Source organism: Panthera tigris, chromosome D3 (genome assembly GCF_018350195.1).
Source record: "Panthera tigris isolate Pti1 chromosome D3, P.tigris_Pti1_mat1.1, whole genome shotgun sequence".
In the NCBI taxonomy this organism is placed as follows: Eukaryota; Metazoa; Chordata; class Mammalia; order Carnivora; family Felidae; genus Panthera; species Panthera tigris.
The window spans coordinates 43,082,831-43,099,201 of record NC_056671.1 but is presented as its reverse complement, the minus strand read 5'-3'; the positions used below and the strand labels follow the sequence as shown (position 1 = coordinate 43,099,201).

At 35.3% G+C, this 16,371-nt stretch overlaps 1 protein-coding gene across 2 annotated transcripts in view; it reads right to left on the bottom strand.

Annotated features, from left to right (window-relative positions):
- YES1 (YES proto-oncogene 1, Src family tyrosine kinase) overlaps nucleotides 1-16,371 on the bottom strand; it is an 86,855-nt gene that overhangs the window by 11,425 nt on the left and 59,059 nt on the right. For both annotated transcript variants that reach the window (XM_007075938.3, XM_042962299.1), the window contains exons 2-8: nucleotides 10,031-10,303; nucleotides 7,430-7,529; nucleotides 4,295-4,393; nucleotides 2,926-3,029; nucleotides 2,690-2,839; nucleotides 1,210-1,365; nucleotides 853-1,032 (exon numbers count right to left, since the gene is read on the bottom strand). In XM_007075938.3, coding sequence (XP_007076000.1) covers nucleotides 853-1,032; nucleotides 1,210-1,365; nucleotides 2,690-2,839; nucleotides 2,926-3,029; nucleotides 4,295-4,393; nucleotides 7,430-7,529; nucleotides 10,031-10,295 — 1,054 coding nt within the window. In that variant the 5' untranslated portion in view covers nucleotides 10,296-10,303. The remainder of the gene's footprint in view (nucleotides 1-852; nucleotides 1,033-1,209; nucleotides 1,366-2,689; nucleotides 2,840-2,925; nucleotides 3,030-4,294; nucleotides 4,394-7,429; nucleotides 7,530-10,030; nucleotides 10,304-16,371) is intronic.

The window sequence follows — 16,371 nt, the reverse complement described above, 5'->3', positions numbered from 1 at the left end:
ATCAATTAGTAGGTTACATCAGTTCTTAATTTTTGGTCTTGCTATTCCTTTGGGAGGTGGGGGGTAGATTTCCTACAGCAAATATGCAGCTTGTAGTTGGCCCTGTCACCACTAGATGGAACTACATTGTTGGCCAAGATGGACTACTGAAGAGAGATGACATAACCAGTAGCTTTAATTATGGATGAGTGACTCATTAAGAGGAAGAAAAAAAAAAAAAAAAGATAAAATTCAAGAGGGTAAAAGTGGGACCGGCAACATATTTAGTACTTACTGGTTCCTCTTTTAAAGCATCATCTGTCCCTTCTCTTTATCTTGGCCCCAAACAACCCTGTTACTAAAGATCCCACCTTTGGGTCTAGAGTTTGGGAGAATGGAGAAATGTTAGCGAACAATAGTGGGGAAAAGTTTCTAGGAATCCTGAATACAGAGACTGTGTTTACACTAAAATAAGATAAAATTAATTTCCTTAATTTCACCTGATTTCTTTGCTTTAGGACTAAAGATATAAATATCTAACTGCATTATTTTAATTGATAGAAATATTTTTTTTCCCTTTCCTAGCTATCCCATTTCCTTTAGCCAAATGGAATGAAAGACTACTTACTTTCAACATAAATTGGGCTGGCCTGATTTTCCTCTTAAACTTTGTACTCTCCTTTGGAATAACTGGAACTAATCACTACTCCATTAAACAAAATGTTAGATTTTCTCTTTTCAAATGTCTACATAAAAATCTTAGAGAACACGACACATTAAAAAAATTTGTATGCATAAAAATAGAAATGAAGACTTGTTTTTTAAAAAATTTATCAACCTGAATACTCTAAAAATAAACTAATATATACATACCTTTTGACATGAATTCAGTGACAATGTAAATGGGCTCTTCAGAAACAACAGCATATAGAGGAACTAGTTTATCATGTCTTAACTTTTTCATTATCTGAGCTTCTTGAAGAAAAGCTTCTGGCATCATTGTACCTGGTTTTAGTGTTTTGATTGCTACTTTTGTGGTTCCATTCCATGTTCCTAGAGAAACGACATATTTTACTATTTTAATCTATTTATTAAGAGATTTTAAGTCAAACCTCAGTGAGCAGCACTGAGCAGTTACCTTAAATATTTTAGTATATCTTATCATAAGTTGTGGTGCTTTAATCTACTGCTAAACAAATGACAAAAAAACCAGAAGTTCAGATTTCTTACCCATCCATACTTCACCAAAACATCCTTGTCCTAATTTAACCTCTAGTCGCAAAGATTCTCGAGGGATTTCCCAAGCATCTTTTGCTAGACCTTGAGTCTGGGGTTTCACAGTTGGACACACGGTTGTTAACTTATGGCATAAACCATCAGCATGTTCTAGATAAATGAATAAACTACACTGTAAAATGAATTAATTACAAAAATTAAGGTATATATAGTATATCAATGTTTTTAAAAGTTTAAATTAAAGAAAACAAAAACATAATGTTTTATCAGTTTTATGCTAAAACCACAGACACAGAAAAGGGAGCTGTACGTATATAAGAAACAAAACATACAAAAAGCAAAACATTTTTTGTTAAATACCTTTTTAAGGTTATAATTTATTGAATACTTATTGTGTCTCAGCTATTGTACTAATTCAGAACTTTATAAATATCTCATATAAGTAAGTCTTGAAAAGCTTAAGTGACTTTCTTAACGTCACCCAGTTAGTAAGTGATGGAGATGGGATTCAAACCCTAGTTCTGGTTACCTCCAAAGTTATGTTTTTGACCACTGTGCTTAACTTCGTCCTAAGGAGAATGCTACCATTAACTGTTAAACAGGGAATCCCAAATTCACAATGGCTTGACTTGTGAATCTTGCTTATCCAATCTTTTGTTGAATATAAGACACGTTGCCTCCCATTTTCAATAAGTAACCACAAAAATCCACATACTAACCAGTGCAATTACAACTGCTCGCTAACATGTTTCTTCAATGTCAAGATTGGTGGTTGACTTGGTAGGCTGTTTGTAGCTAGCTGTCACTGAAGAAGAGATTGCCATGGGAACTCCCTTACCTCTAGTATTAAGAATTTAAAAACTTTCAGATGCATTCATGTATTAAATCAGCAATGCAAAATTTTGAGACAGAAGAATCTGATACCGAATATCTTTCAAAGGTCCTTGAAAAACCAAAAGAATGTCTATAGTTGCTATAGGTTAGTTTTCCAGGAAAAGAAAAATGCATCTGCAGAATTAAATTTCACTGGATTTATATTTTAGGAAGTTTTATGTGGTCCAGCCCATACAGAGGAATGTAACCTGAAAAGACATCTGATATGGCTTTTTAAGTATTTAGTTTTACCTACTTAATAAATGTTCCTTAAAAATTTTTTGCTTTTATGCTTTTTTATTTATTGTCACAATCTATCTTGGTTTTTAGCTGTTATGAAACGAAACCCCAATGTAAATATTACTCCAGTTAGATACAAGGATTCGAATAATGGTAGTCGAATTTTACCATATCTAAGAACCTAATTCAGGTAATAAGTATTACCTGTTCTTCATTTTAAAACTACAATACAACAACATCTATAGAACACACTCTGTGTGTAAAGTACTGAGCTAAACCTTACAAGAAATGAAAACAGAGATTCTGTCCTCATAATATACAACATTTAAAAATAGTTTTCACGTGTGAAATCGTCACATACCTGTGTAGTGTTTTACCAACTTCTGCAGGGTATCAAATTGTGCTCTGGTTGTGATATAGTATCCACCGTTGTCAAGTTTCCTAATTTTGTAGTGTTTCACATTGTCACCTCTTACCTCATCCCAATCACGAATAGAGAGAGAATAAGCACCTAAGGAGGGAAACAAATACTTTTTCTGTATCTTTCTCAAAATACGGTCCAAGAAAACTTTTATACTTACATTACATTATAATTACCTTTAGTAGTTTCACTCTCTCGTACTAAGAAAATACCTCGTTGATTCCCAGGATTCAGAAGTAATCTTTCAGCATCTTTTCTCCCCATTTTGCCAAAATACCACCTGGGAAAAAACAGTGTTTTAAGTTAGAAATGTGTAAGGGTTGGAAAGATTTACATAAGTATCAGTAAGATTCGAGTGGAGGGGAGGGGTGACAACAAAGAGCTTCAGAAGACAGCTTAAAAACACAGCAAACACAATAAAAGATCTTTTCTAAATAGAAGTATTACAAATACTACTGTCAGAACATACTGTCCTAGTATTTCCAGGTACTGACTATTCAACCAGTCTCTTAAACTTCACCCGGAAGTCACAGGATCAGAGAAGTAAAGACAATAATGACAGAGAGAACCTCTAGGTCCCTGACAGATGGAAATACGAAGAGTGCAGTAGGAAGAACAGAAGTGGCTCCCTGGTAACAGTGTGATCATCTGTATTCAGTAAAATGCAAGTAAACTATATCCAAATTACTAGCAACTCTAAATTAGCGTGGGTTTGATTTAATACAGATTTGTGAATAAAAATAAGTCTCTGCTGTGGAGAAGCTCACAGAATAAAACAAGAAGTAACAAGTGTCAAGCAGAACAGAGTTACAGAGACAGATTACATATTGTAAAAGCAATAAAAACAAACACTGATAGAGCACCTACTCTGTGCAAGGCACTGTGTTACGTGTTGTGTTACGAAAACAAAGTAGTATTATTACAAATCCCAGACATTCTTGGTTTGATCTAAAAATATTACGTCACTGAAGGTGAATTTTAATTTTTTAAAAGTTGTGAGAATAGCACATACAACACTCATATACTCCTTACCCAGATTTCCTAAATGTTAAAATTTTACTTTGTCATATTCTCTTACTCTGTGTACTTTTTCTGAACCAATTTAGAGTAAGTTGCAAACATTCTGAATCATTATCCTAAATACTTCAGTGTGTACTTCTCAAGGATATTCTCCTACATAATCACAGACCAAGCACATAAGTCAAGAAATTAACACTGATACAACACTATCAACTGAGGGTAAATTTTGAAGTGAGAGAGTTTGCAGAATATAAAGAGTTAATATGATGTTTTTAAAGAGAAAATATAAAGGATACAGACTAGGCATTATAGTATGATTAATGCAGATTATTTATGATCCTACTGTAAGCAAATACTATGGCATTAATTATTAATTTTCAAGTAACATCTCCTATTAATATGATGTATTAGCTGTATTAAGGCTGGTATGTAATTGTATGTGTGTAAAATTGTGGCTAAGTAGAATGTGCACTAAAACATTTTCTAAAATCAAAGTAATTAATAAAATATGAAGTAGGGCCATACTCTTCTGCCTGAATGGAATCTGCAGGGGCTACATAATTGCTAGGGATATAGCCGTTCTTTCCTGTAGCAATTGATCGTGCTTCCCACCAGTCTCCTTCCCTGTAATACATAAAACAACAATTACCCAAGGTAGACAACTGCTCAGGACACAATTTATTACAGTGTTGCCTTGTATATATGTAGGAAAGAGGTATTACTTCCATTTTTTAATGCATTCATTTGATCAAGAATTAAACTCAAAAGAAGAATACTCAAAAATAGGTTACATGAATTAAACGAATAAGGCTAAAAGCAAAAGCACAACTGCGTCTTTCTCCTCCAAACAAAAGTTAGTTTAATTTTAGTTATAAGATCCCTTTTTTTACACAATTCTTACAACCTAAAACAATAAACTATACTGACTAAAACAATTTGGGAGGTAAATCTTTCAAATTACTCAGTTTCAACTCAATGTTTTCTTTTTTAAAAGCTTTATTCACATATAATTTACACACCAAAAATTCCCCCTTTAAGATGTCATGGGTTTTAATATATTCAGAGTTGTGCAACCATTACCATAATCAATTTTAGAATATTTCGTCACCCCCCCACCCCTCCAGCAAAGAAACTCTGTACCCATTAACAGTCATTCCCTACTCCTCCCCAAGCCTCCCCCCACACTGCCAAACACTAAATCCACTTTCTGTTCCTATGGACATGCGTTTATGGGCATTTCATATAAATGGAATTATACAATATGTGGCGTGGTCTTTTGGACTGGCTTTTTTCACTTAGCATAATTTTTTTCAAGGTTCATCTATGTTATAGCATGTTATCAGTATTTCGTTCTTTTTTACTGTCAAATGCTTTCAACAGTACATAAAATCAAATGTTCCTTTTTAGTCATTGTAGGGGAAAAAAAATCAGGATGCCTTAGAACTCCTGTAGGCAACAGGCAAGAACAATAAAAAATTTAACTCTGAGAATAAAGTATATTTACAAAAATGTTAGCCATAAATATCTAAGTAACACTAAAATCAATTCAGAACATGAGAATTATATTTAGCTTGCAATACATGAGACTTGACTTTTCCAAAATTAACAGAAAAGCAAATATTATCAGTCTCTAATGAGGAAGATATAAGTGGGTTCTGCCACTAAAAATTAAATGCATGTTTTGCTTTGCCAGAGAGAAGTAATGAAAATATTTTATCTAAATTGAAATTTTATAAATGACTGAGGAGAATTTGTTCTCTAAAAAATGAGATGAAAAATCCTTTGGCATTTCAAGTACTGACGAACTCATAAGCTTAGTTTGTAGTTTCCTCGTATGTATTAGGCACTTTCAGACACACAAACTGCAAAGTTTGCATTTGTACTAACCACTCATGATTCATTCAAACATTTACTGAATACCCTTTAAGTGACAGACTTTATGAGAAGGTATGCTGGAAACAGAAGTAAAAAGACAGTCTGTACCCTCCAGAAACTCAGCCTGAGAAGAATTTCTCAACCTTGGCACTACTGACTCTTTGTGCTGGATAATTCTTTGTTGTTGGGGCTGTTCTGTGCATTGTAGGATGTTCAGCAATACCCCTGGCCTCTACCCACTAGAAGATAGTAGAGGGACCCTGACTATAACAACTAAAAATGTCTCCAGATATTGCCAAATGTCCCTGGACAATTTTTCCCCAAGGTGAGAACCACTGGTCTAGAAGAATGAAAAGCACATGATACATTATAATCCAAAGTAGTGATGGCAGCTATGATTGAGGTTTGTAGATGGTGCCACCTCAACCAGTAAGGCAGACACTGAATCCAGCAGGAGATGGGGTGTGGGCCAATAGCAGAGGAAGAGTGTCAAGAAAGGCATCCTTGAGAAATGATACAGGAATATATGTTTTGAAGGATGAGCAGGGTTGGCCAGACAAAAGAAAAAAAAAAAAATTGGAGAGACAGAAAGACCCATTCCAGAAAAAAGAAACTACGTGTGAAGGCATGGAAAGGTGAGGGGGCACCTGGGTGGCTCAGTTGGTTAAGCATCTGACTCTTGATTCCCACTCAGGTCATGATCTCACGGTTCATGAGACTGAACCCCACATGGGCTCTGTGCTGACAATACGGTGCCTGCGTGGGATTCACTCTCTCCCTCCCTCTCTACCTCTCTCCTGCCTCCCTCAAAATAAATAAACTTAAAAAAAAGAAAAAGAAAAAGAAAGGTGAGAAACCCCAGTGTATTCATACAATTATAAGCAATTTACTATGGCTGCGCAGTTAAGTGAAGAAGGGGAAGCAGCTCCATGACTCATGTCTATCATTGTTACTCCTTTTATCTTGACAGCAACTGGGAGCTACTGTAGGATTTTAAAGTAGAGAGACATGATCATATTTTATATTCTGGAACAATAATAGATAACAAATGGGAACAAGAAAGTTTGGAAATATGACTGGAAGTAAAGAGACCATAATATATAGTTTGATAAGTTATGAGCTGGTTGTTATGCCTGCTAATGAAATTATGGGATTTATTTTCCATAACAAGCACTGAATTTTCTTTTTTTTAATTTTATTTTCTTTTTATTTGAGAGAGAGAGAGTGCGTGCAAGTCGGGGAGGGTGGGGGGAGATGAACTGTGTAACCCAGGCACCCCCAAAGAATTGAATTTTCAATTCAAGCGTTGAATTCTTAATGGGACACTGAATGTCTAAGAATCACCTAAGAACAAAAGCAACTTAATGTGATCAGTTCGGGATGCTGGGGTTCCCTCCCTGAACTTTTTCCTTTGTCTTTTTAAGAGAAAGAATTAAGATCCTTAAATCATCTTATACTTAAACAGGAACATAGAATTCTATAGACTTCTTTTTTTTTTAAGTAGTGTACTTACTTGCATCTACTCCCTCATTCTTCACTCTTTAATCTCTACTGTTCATGGCAAAACACACATTGCAGCACAATTTGTAGAAGTAATAACTTCTGGCTACAGCAGTAGTTATTATGCCATGTGTCTCAAGAAACTAAATGCATCATCCAACCCAGTGGGCAGAGACCCATGCCTCACCACTCTCATGATTCAGAAATCAACCAGTTAAGTGGTTTCGGCATGAAGACTAGGTTTCTGTCAGTACTTCTCCCTCACAAAACATTCCCAACACTTACGTGTTGTTAATTATTTGAAACCGTTCACCCTTCTTGAATGAAAGGTCTTCTGTAGTTCTAGCTTCATAATCATATAAGGCCACAAATATAGTAACACCACCTATCGGAGCCAAAAACAAAGACAAAAACAAAAAAACAACCAAGGTAATTATATGGATAAAGTAAAATAGAGAAAAAAAATTGTCAGCAAAAAAGCTAAGCATAATTTTCTTCCTAGTCTCCAGAATCTATTTTTAAATGGAGACTTGGGCAGCTAGAGCTTAGTTAAAAAGATGCTCTCTTAAGACTTCCCATGAAACTACTGTAAGCTACAAATTCTAAAATTCTATACACCTACAGAAACAAATTTAACTCTGGCTCATAGTAGCAAGGTCTCTGACTTGGAAAGACAGTCAAAGTTCAAATTAATTCTTTGGCAGAAAAAGCATTAACAAGTACTGCAAATTACTGGCACTGATCATCTCAATTTCTGATAAACAATGGGTGAACATTTCCATCTGTAAGACTGATCCTTCCTAGTAACAAACAGCTAGGGATTTAGTAAGATTAGTTAGTATACTGAACACTTAAAAGTTAAAAATGGCTTGTTTTTCTTAGAAATTAAGTGATATGACTGATATGAATTATAAATTCCAAAAATAACTGTCATACAGAGCACTGTACACAAATGCTTAACAGATCAGGACACTACACAACTAAACCATTACCTGCAAACAGAAGAATAGAATGGATTGATTTACTCTTCTCCCCTGAGCTCCAGTCATGTATTAACTGCCTATCTGACATGTCTACTTGAATGCCTAAGCAAATAGCACTATCTGATCAGGTAGTCAGCCAAGTCCCTATACTAGCACTGTTAGCTCTACCTCTAAAATACCTCTTATCTACTTTCTTTTCCATTTCCACTGCTGCCACCTTCATCCAAACCCTTGTTATCTCTGCTAGGACTCTTGAGAGAAGTAGCCTCCTAACCCACTTCTTATATACATTCTCCACACAGTTAGTTGCCACAGTGGTTTTTAAAAAAAGTAAATTCAATTATGCAAATCCTCTATTTAAATTTCTTCAACTGCTTTTTCTTGGCTTTTGAATAAAATCCAAACTTCTTACCAGAGTCTTTGAGGTCCTGAGTAATCCTAACCCTTCAATCTTACAGTAATCAATTCTACTCTCTGTTGTCCTCATTGGTCCTCAAAACTGCCAGGTTCATCTGTACCTCCTAAACTCTGCTGTTGTTCTCTCTTCCCCAGAAAGCTCTTTTTCCAGCTCTGCACATATTTAGGTCATTCTCATCAATCAAAACTCAGATCAAATGATATCTCAAGACTGCTTTCCTTGATCAGCTAAAGGGCTTTCACCTTTATTAAATGGACATAAGTAAAGTGCTTAGGTAACTAAACTATGTCCTTAAGGATCAACATTTACTTGAGCCATTCTGGACTACTGTCTTTCCCAAACATATAATTCTGAAAATAACTTGAACTTTTGATGATAACTGAGAACACCATCATGGCGATCCGTTACTGAGGTATTTAGAGCTAGGGAGTTGGGAATTAAACTATAACTGACCCTTTGATGTCCACAACTCCTCAAAACGAACAGTCTCATAGAATTCACTTATGGCATTCCTCTGGCACTATTATTGGTTTAGAGGTAAGCAGACTGAAGGGACAAATTTATAGTCCAAGCTTATAAAACAGATTCCACTTTTGCCCCCTCTGATGGTTAAGTAAGGACACATGTTGCTGCTCAATTTGATGCTAGCAGCTGTTTTGCCAAGCCTAAGGTTAAAGCAGAAACTCTAAGGGCTACTGGAAAGAGATCAAGGACTCGAGTCCTTGATGACATTAAAAAACTACTGTTATATCAAGGAATCCTAGAGCTCACTCTACCTTTTTAAAACCAGTTATGTTTTGTTACTCAAGGGAAAAAGTATCCTGATGTGGAAACCTTCCACAAAAGAAATCTTTTTAAAGTTTCTAACTAATTTTTTAGAGCATTTCTGGCTCCATGAAAGGTTGTCAGCTGTCACTTCTTCCTGTTCTCTGAAAGTAAATCATAAAGTAATAAATGGAGTTCTGGAACAGAACATTAAACCTTGTCTCTCTTGCTTATCTCTGGCTCTGAAAAAAAAAATCATTTAACTCTGAGCCTTAGGACTTTTCTTTTTAAAATCAATCAGTATCTGATAAAAAAAAAATACCATCATCACTACATTACCATTTAATATTAAGTAACTACTATAATATTTTAATACTGGATAGTACATTATAAACCTGAAAACTTATAACATTCTTGAGGGAGGGGTACATGTTTTTAATTTTTATAACCCCAGTACCTGCCACATAGCAGGCACTTCATAATTACTTGAAAAATGAAAAATGAAATAATGGTGTAACCAGTCGATAATCACCAAATTTTCCAGAACAATATCTATGTATACAATAACACTTTAATTTTTACGTTAGAAGTTTAATTTTCACATAAACTTATTAAGTCCCCCAGGAACTTACCTTTCTTACAAGCAGTTATCTTTCTTTGAATGTACTGCCTAAGGTCACATTCCCAAACAGACAACAGAACTGTCCATTTAAATCTCACCTGTTAAACCAGCAGGATATGAACTTGGCACCACTGCGAATGAAGAAGATGCTCCTCCAAAAGGTGTCACCCCTGAGGATCCTCCAAATGGTGTCATGGAAAGACTGTTAAAATTCACAGATGCTCCCTTTGTTGAAGACGATGGGGCCACTGCAGTGTGTTCTGCTCCATAATGGCTGACACTTGCACTGACAGGCTCTGGAGTGCTTTCAGTTCTATATTTAATGGTTGGACTTTTGTTCTCTTTACTTTTAATGCAGCCCATTATCAAATCTACAAAGGCGGTAAGGCAAATATTTTGAGAAGTGGTTAATATAAAGGATACTTCAAAAAAACTCAATTTAAAACTTCACTTTAATAAAGGAATTGTTCTTCCACAAAAAAGTAACATTAACAAAATAAAAAACTAGACAACTATAAATGGAGTTTCTTCTCCTTACTTATCTTTATTACAAGTCTGCTGAGGCATCATTCCAATCATATCATTCCCCAACTCAACCACCTTTAATGGTCCAATGACAACATGCCATAGTGTGCTGGGAAAGCCACTGGCTTTGAAGCCAGAGGCGCCTACATTTGAATCCTGGCTTTCTACATACTAGCGGAGTATGCTGCCCAACCTGTCTGCACCTTACCCTTACATGAAAAAGAGGGATAATAATAACATCACTTCATAAAGTTTTCTATGAGGATTAACTTAAGTTTATTACAGGTTCCAGACAATATGTGGCACGTAGTAAGTACTAGCAAATACCAGCTGTATTCCTTCTATCTATAAAAGCCCTCTGTAATAGAAATATAATCTGAGCCACATATATAATTTTCAATCTTCTAGCAGCCAAGTTAAAAAATATAAAAAGAAGGGGCGCCTGTGTGGTTCAGTTGGTTAAGCGGTGGACTCTATTTCGACTCAGATCATGATCTCACGGTTACTGCCTGGGATTCTCTCTTTCCCTCTCTTTCAGCCCCTTCCCGCTCATGCGTGAGCACGTGTGCATACTTTCTCTCCCAAAATAAATAAACAATAAACAAATTTTTTAATAAAAAATAAAATTTATTTAAATGATATATTTTATTTAATCTACTGCATATAAAATACAATTATTTCAACATATCAATAAAAAAATTTTTAATGACAGAGTTTACATTTTTTTTTTTTGGTACTAAGTCTCAGAAGTCTGTTATATATTTTAAACTTATAGTACATTTCTATTTGGACCAGGTACATTTCAAGTGCTCAGTGTCTATATGTGGCTAGTAGCTACCACGTATAGAACAGGGTAGTTCTGTAACTTTTTTCTTCCTTATCTACAGTCACACTCCCAATGCTTACCAAATCCAATCCCACTCTATCTTTCCAACTTTATCTCCTATTATTTCCTTATGCTTATCTACACACACACACTTTCCTGTTTCCCCAATACATATGCCCTGTGCTTTCCCAATTTTGTGGGGATTTTTACATCTAAAACTTCTCTACCTGCTATAGTTCTATCCATTCACTGAATGTCACCAAAAATGCTACTTTTCCATTCAGGCTTTTCCCCATAAATGGCAAAATATTGTCTTCCTTAAAACATCCAGTGTACTTTTGGGGAGATTTTTATATGGAATGCTTACCTTACCATTTTGTATCTTGTTTTTTGCTTACTGGTGTAATTCCCACCCTACCCCCAAATTACTGGCAATACATTTCTTAAAATCAAGAGTTACTCATCTCTTTGTGCATCTTACAAACATGACTCATATAATAGGTTACTAATATTACAAATCTGCATTATTTTATTCACTTCTTATGGGAGCACTAATGGGGATTTCATTAATTCACTTCCTTTTAAGGGTCATTCTAATTTTACAGTTTTTCCTTTCTTACATGGCATTCAAAAGGAAGTAGGTGAGTGATTAAGATGATTGCCTCATGAATTCACAACGACTGAATATTTATGACCTTAGCTATATAACATCTAAAATGTAGCTATATTGCAGTAATCAGACAAGAAATAAAGGGCAACCAAATTGGTAAGGAAGAAGTAAAATTGCCACTATTTGCAGAGACATAATACAGTATACAGAGAACCTAAAGACTCCACCAAAAACTATTAGAACTGATGAATGAATTCACTAAAGTTAGAAGCTACAAAATTAATATACAGAAATTTGTTGTAGTTCTACCCACTAATAATAAAGTAGAAGAGAAATTAAGAAAACAATCCCATTTATAATTACGCTAAAAAAAAAGAAAAGGCTAGGAATGGATTTAACTAAAGAGGTTAAAGACCTGTACACTGAAAACTATAAAACACTGATGAAAGAAGTTGAAGACAACACAAATGTAAAGGTATACCATACTCATAGACTGGAAGAATTAATATCGTTAAAATGTTTATAACACCAAAACAGTCTACAGATTCAATGTAATCCCTATCAAAATACCAACAGTATTTTCTACAAAAGTAGAACAAATAATCCTAATAATTGTATAGAACCACACAGGAAATGAATAGGATAGGCAGACTTGAGAAAGAACAAAACTGAAGTATCATAATCATACATTTCAAGATATACTACAGTTATAGTAATCAATCAAAACAGTATGGTACTGGCATAAAACCAGACCCAAAGGTCAGTGAAACAGCATAGAGAGCCCAGAAATAAACCCATGCTTACATGGTCAATTAATCTACGACAAAGGAAAGAATATACAATGGGGAAAAACAGTCTTTTCAATAAATGGTGTTGGGGAAACTGGATGACTACATGCAAAAGAATGAAACTGGACCACTTTCCTATACTATACACAAAAATACACTCAAAATGAAAAGAAAAAAAAAACTCAAAATGGATTAAAACACAAATGTGAGACCTGAAACCATAAAACTCCTAGAAGAAAAACAAAATGTTAAGTAGTAATCTTTCTGACATCAGCCTTAGCAACATATTTTTTGATCTTGTCAGGCAAGGGAAACAAAAGCAAAAATAAACAATTGTGACTACACCAAAATAAAAAGTTTTTGCACAGCAAAGGACACCATCAACAAAACAAAAAAGCAACTCAGTAAATGGGAGAAGATATTTGCGACTGATATGTCCAATAAGAGGTTAGTATCCAAAATATATAAAGAATTTATACAATTAGGGGAGCCTGGGTGGCTCAGTCGGTTGAACGTCCGACTTCAGCCCAGGTCATGATCTTGCAGTTCATGAGTTCGAGCCCCGCATCAGGCTCTGTGCTGACAGCTTGGAGCCTGGAGCCTGCTTCGGATTCTGTGTCTCCCTCTCTCTCTCTGCCCCTCCCCAGCTCATGCTCGCACTCTGAATCTGTCAAAAATAAATAAACTTTAAAAAAAATTAAAAAAAAATAATTTATACAATTAAACACCAAAAAAACATACAATGATTGACAAATGGGCAGAAGAACTGAACATTTTTCCAAAGAAGACATACACATAAAAGGACATGAAAAGATGCTCAACATCATTAGTCACCAGAGAAATGCAAATCAAATCCACAATGAGATATTACCTCCTATCAGAATGGTTAATACCAAAAAGAAATAACAAGTACTGGCAAGAATGTGGATAAAAGGGAAACTTCATGCACTGTTGACAGTAATGAACAGTACTGAGGTTCTTAAAAAAAAATCAAAAATAGAAATATCGTATGATCCAGCAATTCCACTATGCACCCCTATGTTAACTGCAAGATTATTTACAATAGCCAACATATGGAAGCAATCCAAGTGTCTATACATAGATGAATGGATAAATGTGTGGGATGTGTGTAAATAATGGGAATATTATTCAGCTATAAAAAAAAATGAGATCTTGCCATAGGTGACAATATGGATGGACCTAGAGGATATTATGCTAAGTAAAATAAGTCAGGGAAAGACAAGTACCATATGATTTCACTTATATGTGGAATCTAAAAAACAAACAAACAAACAAACAAAAAACCAGACTCTTAAAAACAGAGAACTGGTAGTTGTCAGAGTGGAGGGATGGGGTAAGTAAAGAAGATTAAGAGGTACAATAAGTCACAGAGATGAAAAGTACAGCATAAGGGATACAGTCAATAATATTGTAATAACATTGTATGATGACAGATAGCAACTACACTTATCATGGTAAACACCGAGTATTGTATGAAATTGTCAAGTCACTGTGTTGTATACCTGAAATCTAACACTGTATATTAATTATACTTCAAATTTTTTTTTCAACGTTTTTTTATTTATTTTTGGGACAGAGAGAGACATAGCATGAACGGGGGAGGGGCAGAGAGAGAGGGAGACACAGAATCGGAAACAGGCTCCAGGCTCCGAGCCATCAGCCCAGAGCCTGACGCGGGGCTCGAACTCACAGACCGTGAGATCCGCGAGATCGTGACCTGGCTGAAGTCGGACGCTTAACCGACTGCGCCACCCAGGCACCCCACTTATACTTCAATTAAAAAACATTCTAGGGGCACCTGGCTAGCTCAGTTGGTAGAGCATGCAACTTTGGATCTTGGACCCACCACATTGGGTGTAAATTACTTAAAACAATAAAAATGCAAAAAAAAAAAAAATTAAGCACTATAAAATAAATGTAGCTATAAATACGAAAACAGAAACTCTCAGAACCTCAAAGCTGGAAGATTTTCAGATTATCTTAAATGAGTATATTCTTAAGATGTGACAGTTAAGTATAAGCATCAAAACATAACTGGGAGTGGAAATTTAAATTTCTAATGAACACACTTTGAGGGAACTATAAGCTAATTACATAAAAGGTATCTGCCTCTAAAAGTATTAGAAGAAACTCACCATGTTTCATAATCTAGTTGGAAAAGTGTTTTAAAGCATAATGTAAAAGTAGAAACCTTAAAAGAAAAGCCTAGATGCATGATTATCTAACTTCTGTGTGGGGAACAGGAGTAGGGACAAAAAAGTCTTAAGCAAAGTTAAAGATATGAGCAAAGGGAAAGTATCTTTGTACTTGCTCATGTTCTTACTCAGTCTGACACAGAAATGTACACATATGAAAACTGGTTGACATTTTACATGTTAAAAAAAAAGACAGCCCCTCAAAAAAACAGGGAAGCCTATCAAGAGATAATTTACAAATGAATATGAAAGGCCAATAAGCAGTATAAGGAGATGTCCGACCTTTCCAGTCCTCTAATAAATGCAAATTTTAAAAGGTACCTTTCTTGCTTATCAGATTGGCAAATTTTGACTCAATACTCAATGATGAAGGGAGGATTTTAACCAACAATCAATATATATTCACAAAACAGGCCAACTGAAATATATCGATTCATAACTGCAATTACCATAATTATTCACCCACCTCCTTTTGTATTCCCAGCTCCCTTAATTCCTCATTTTCATCTTTTTCTTTATCTGCAATTGTTGCTTAGGTCTTTTCTCTCTGGAAAACATCACTGACTTAACCCTTCTTCCTTCCAGAGTCAGGCTTTCCCCCCCTCCCCCTGCTTCCAGTCTTCCATTACTACTCTTAACTGTCCTCCGGCCTTTTTTCTTAATCCAGAGTCTTTGGTCCAACTTCTCACTTCTACCAATTTGCCCTTTCCAATAGATGCCTGGATAGACTCATTTTTGGTCCAGCACCCCAGTATGAACACAAAGGAGTTATTACTGCTTCCCATCTCCTTTAGAAACAGGATTATAAAAATGTAGGATATGATTTACATTTTTAAACTTCAGGTGCAACATGAGTTAAACAGATTTTTATGGGGTGTCCTAGAAACATAGCATCATTTAGAACAGTTATATGGGAAAGCCTCTTCAAGTTCCACACTGCTAACATACACATACATATTTATTAAACACTATAAAGAGCTGGAAATGTCAAGAAATGGTCCCTTTAAAAAAACAAAGGTAACAAATAAGTATAGGAAACAAGTACAGTATTGTAAAATGTGAAAAATGGTGGAGGCAAAGTATGTATAAAACACCACGAGACTACAAAGTAAGTTATAAGCTCTGTCCAGAGTGCTTGAGAAAGAAAATTTTGAAAAAGGGGAATGTGACCTGGGTCTTGAGAGCTGGAGATTGGGGAAAGAGGAAATAGGTTATTCCAGGAATAATGAAAAGTGCAGAATGGCTCAGACGTTTGAAAAGCATGGTGTTTAGGGAAGAAAACATCTCTGTGACAGGAGTATATGGGGGTGTCTATGAGATGGTGGGACAGAGGCTAAAGGTAGAGGACAATTTACACATGAAGGGAATTATTTCAGACTTTATCCAGGGAGCACTGGGAAGTTATTCAAGACTTTTAAAAAGGTGAACAGCAGGCGACAATATGTGTTTAAAAATAAGTAGAAGTATGAATTAA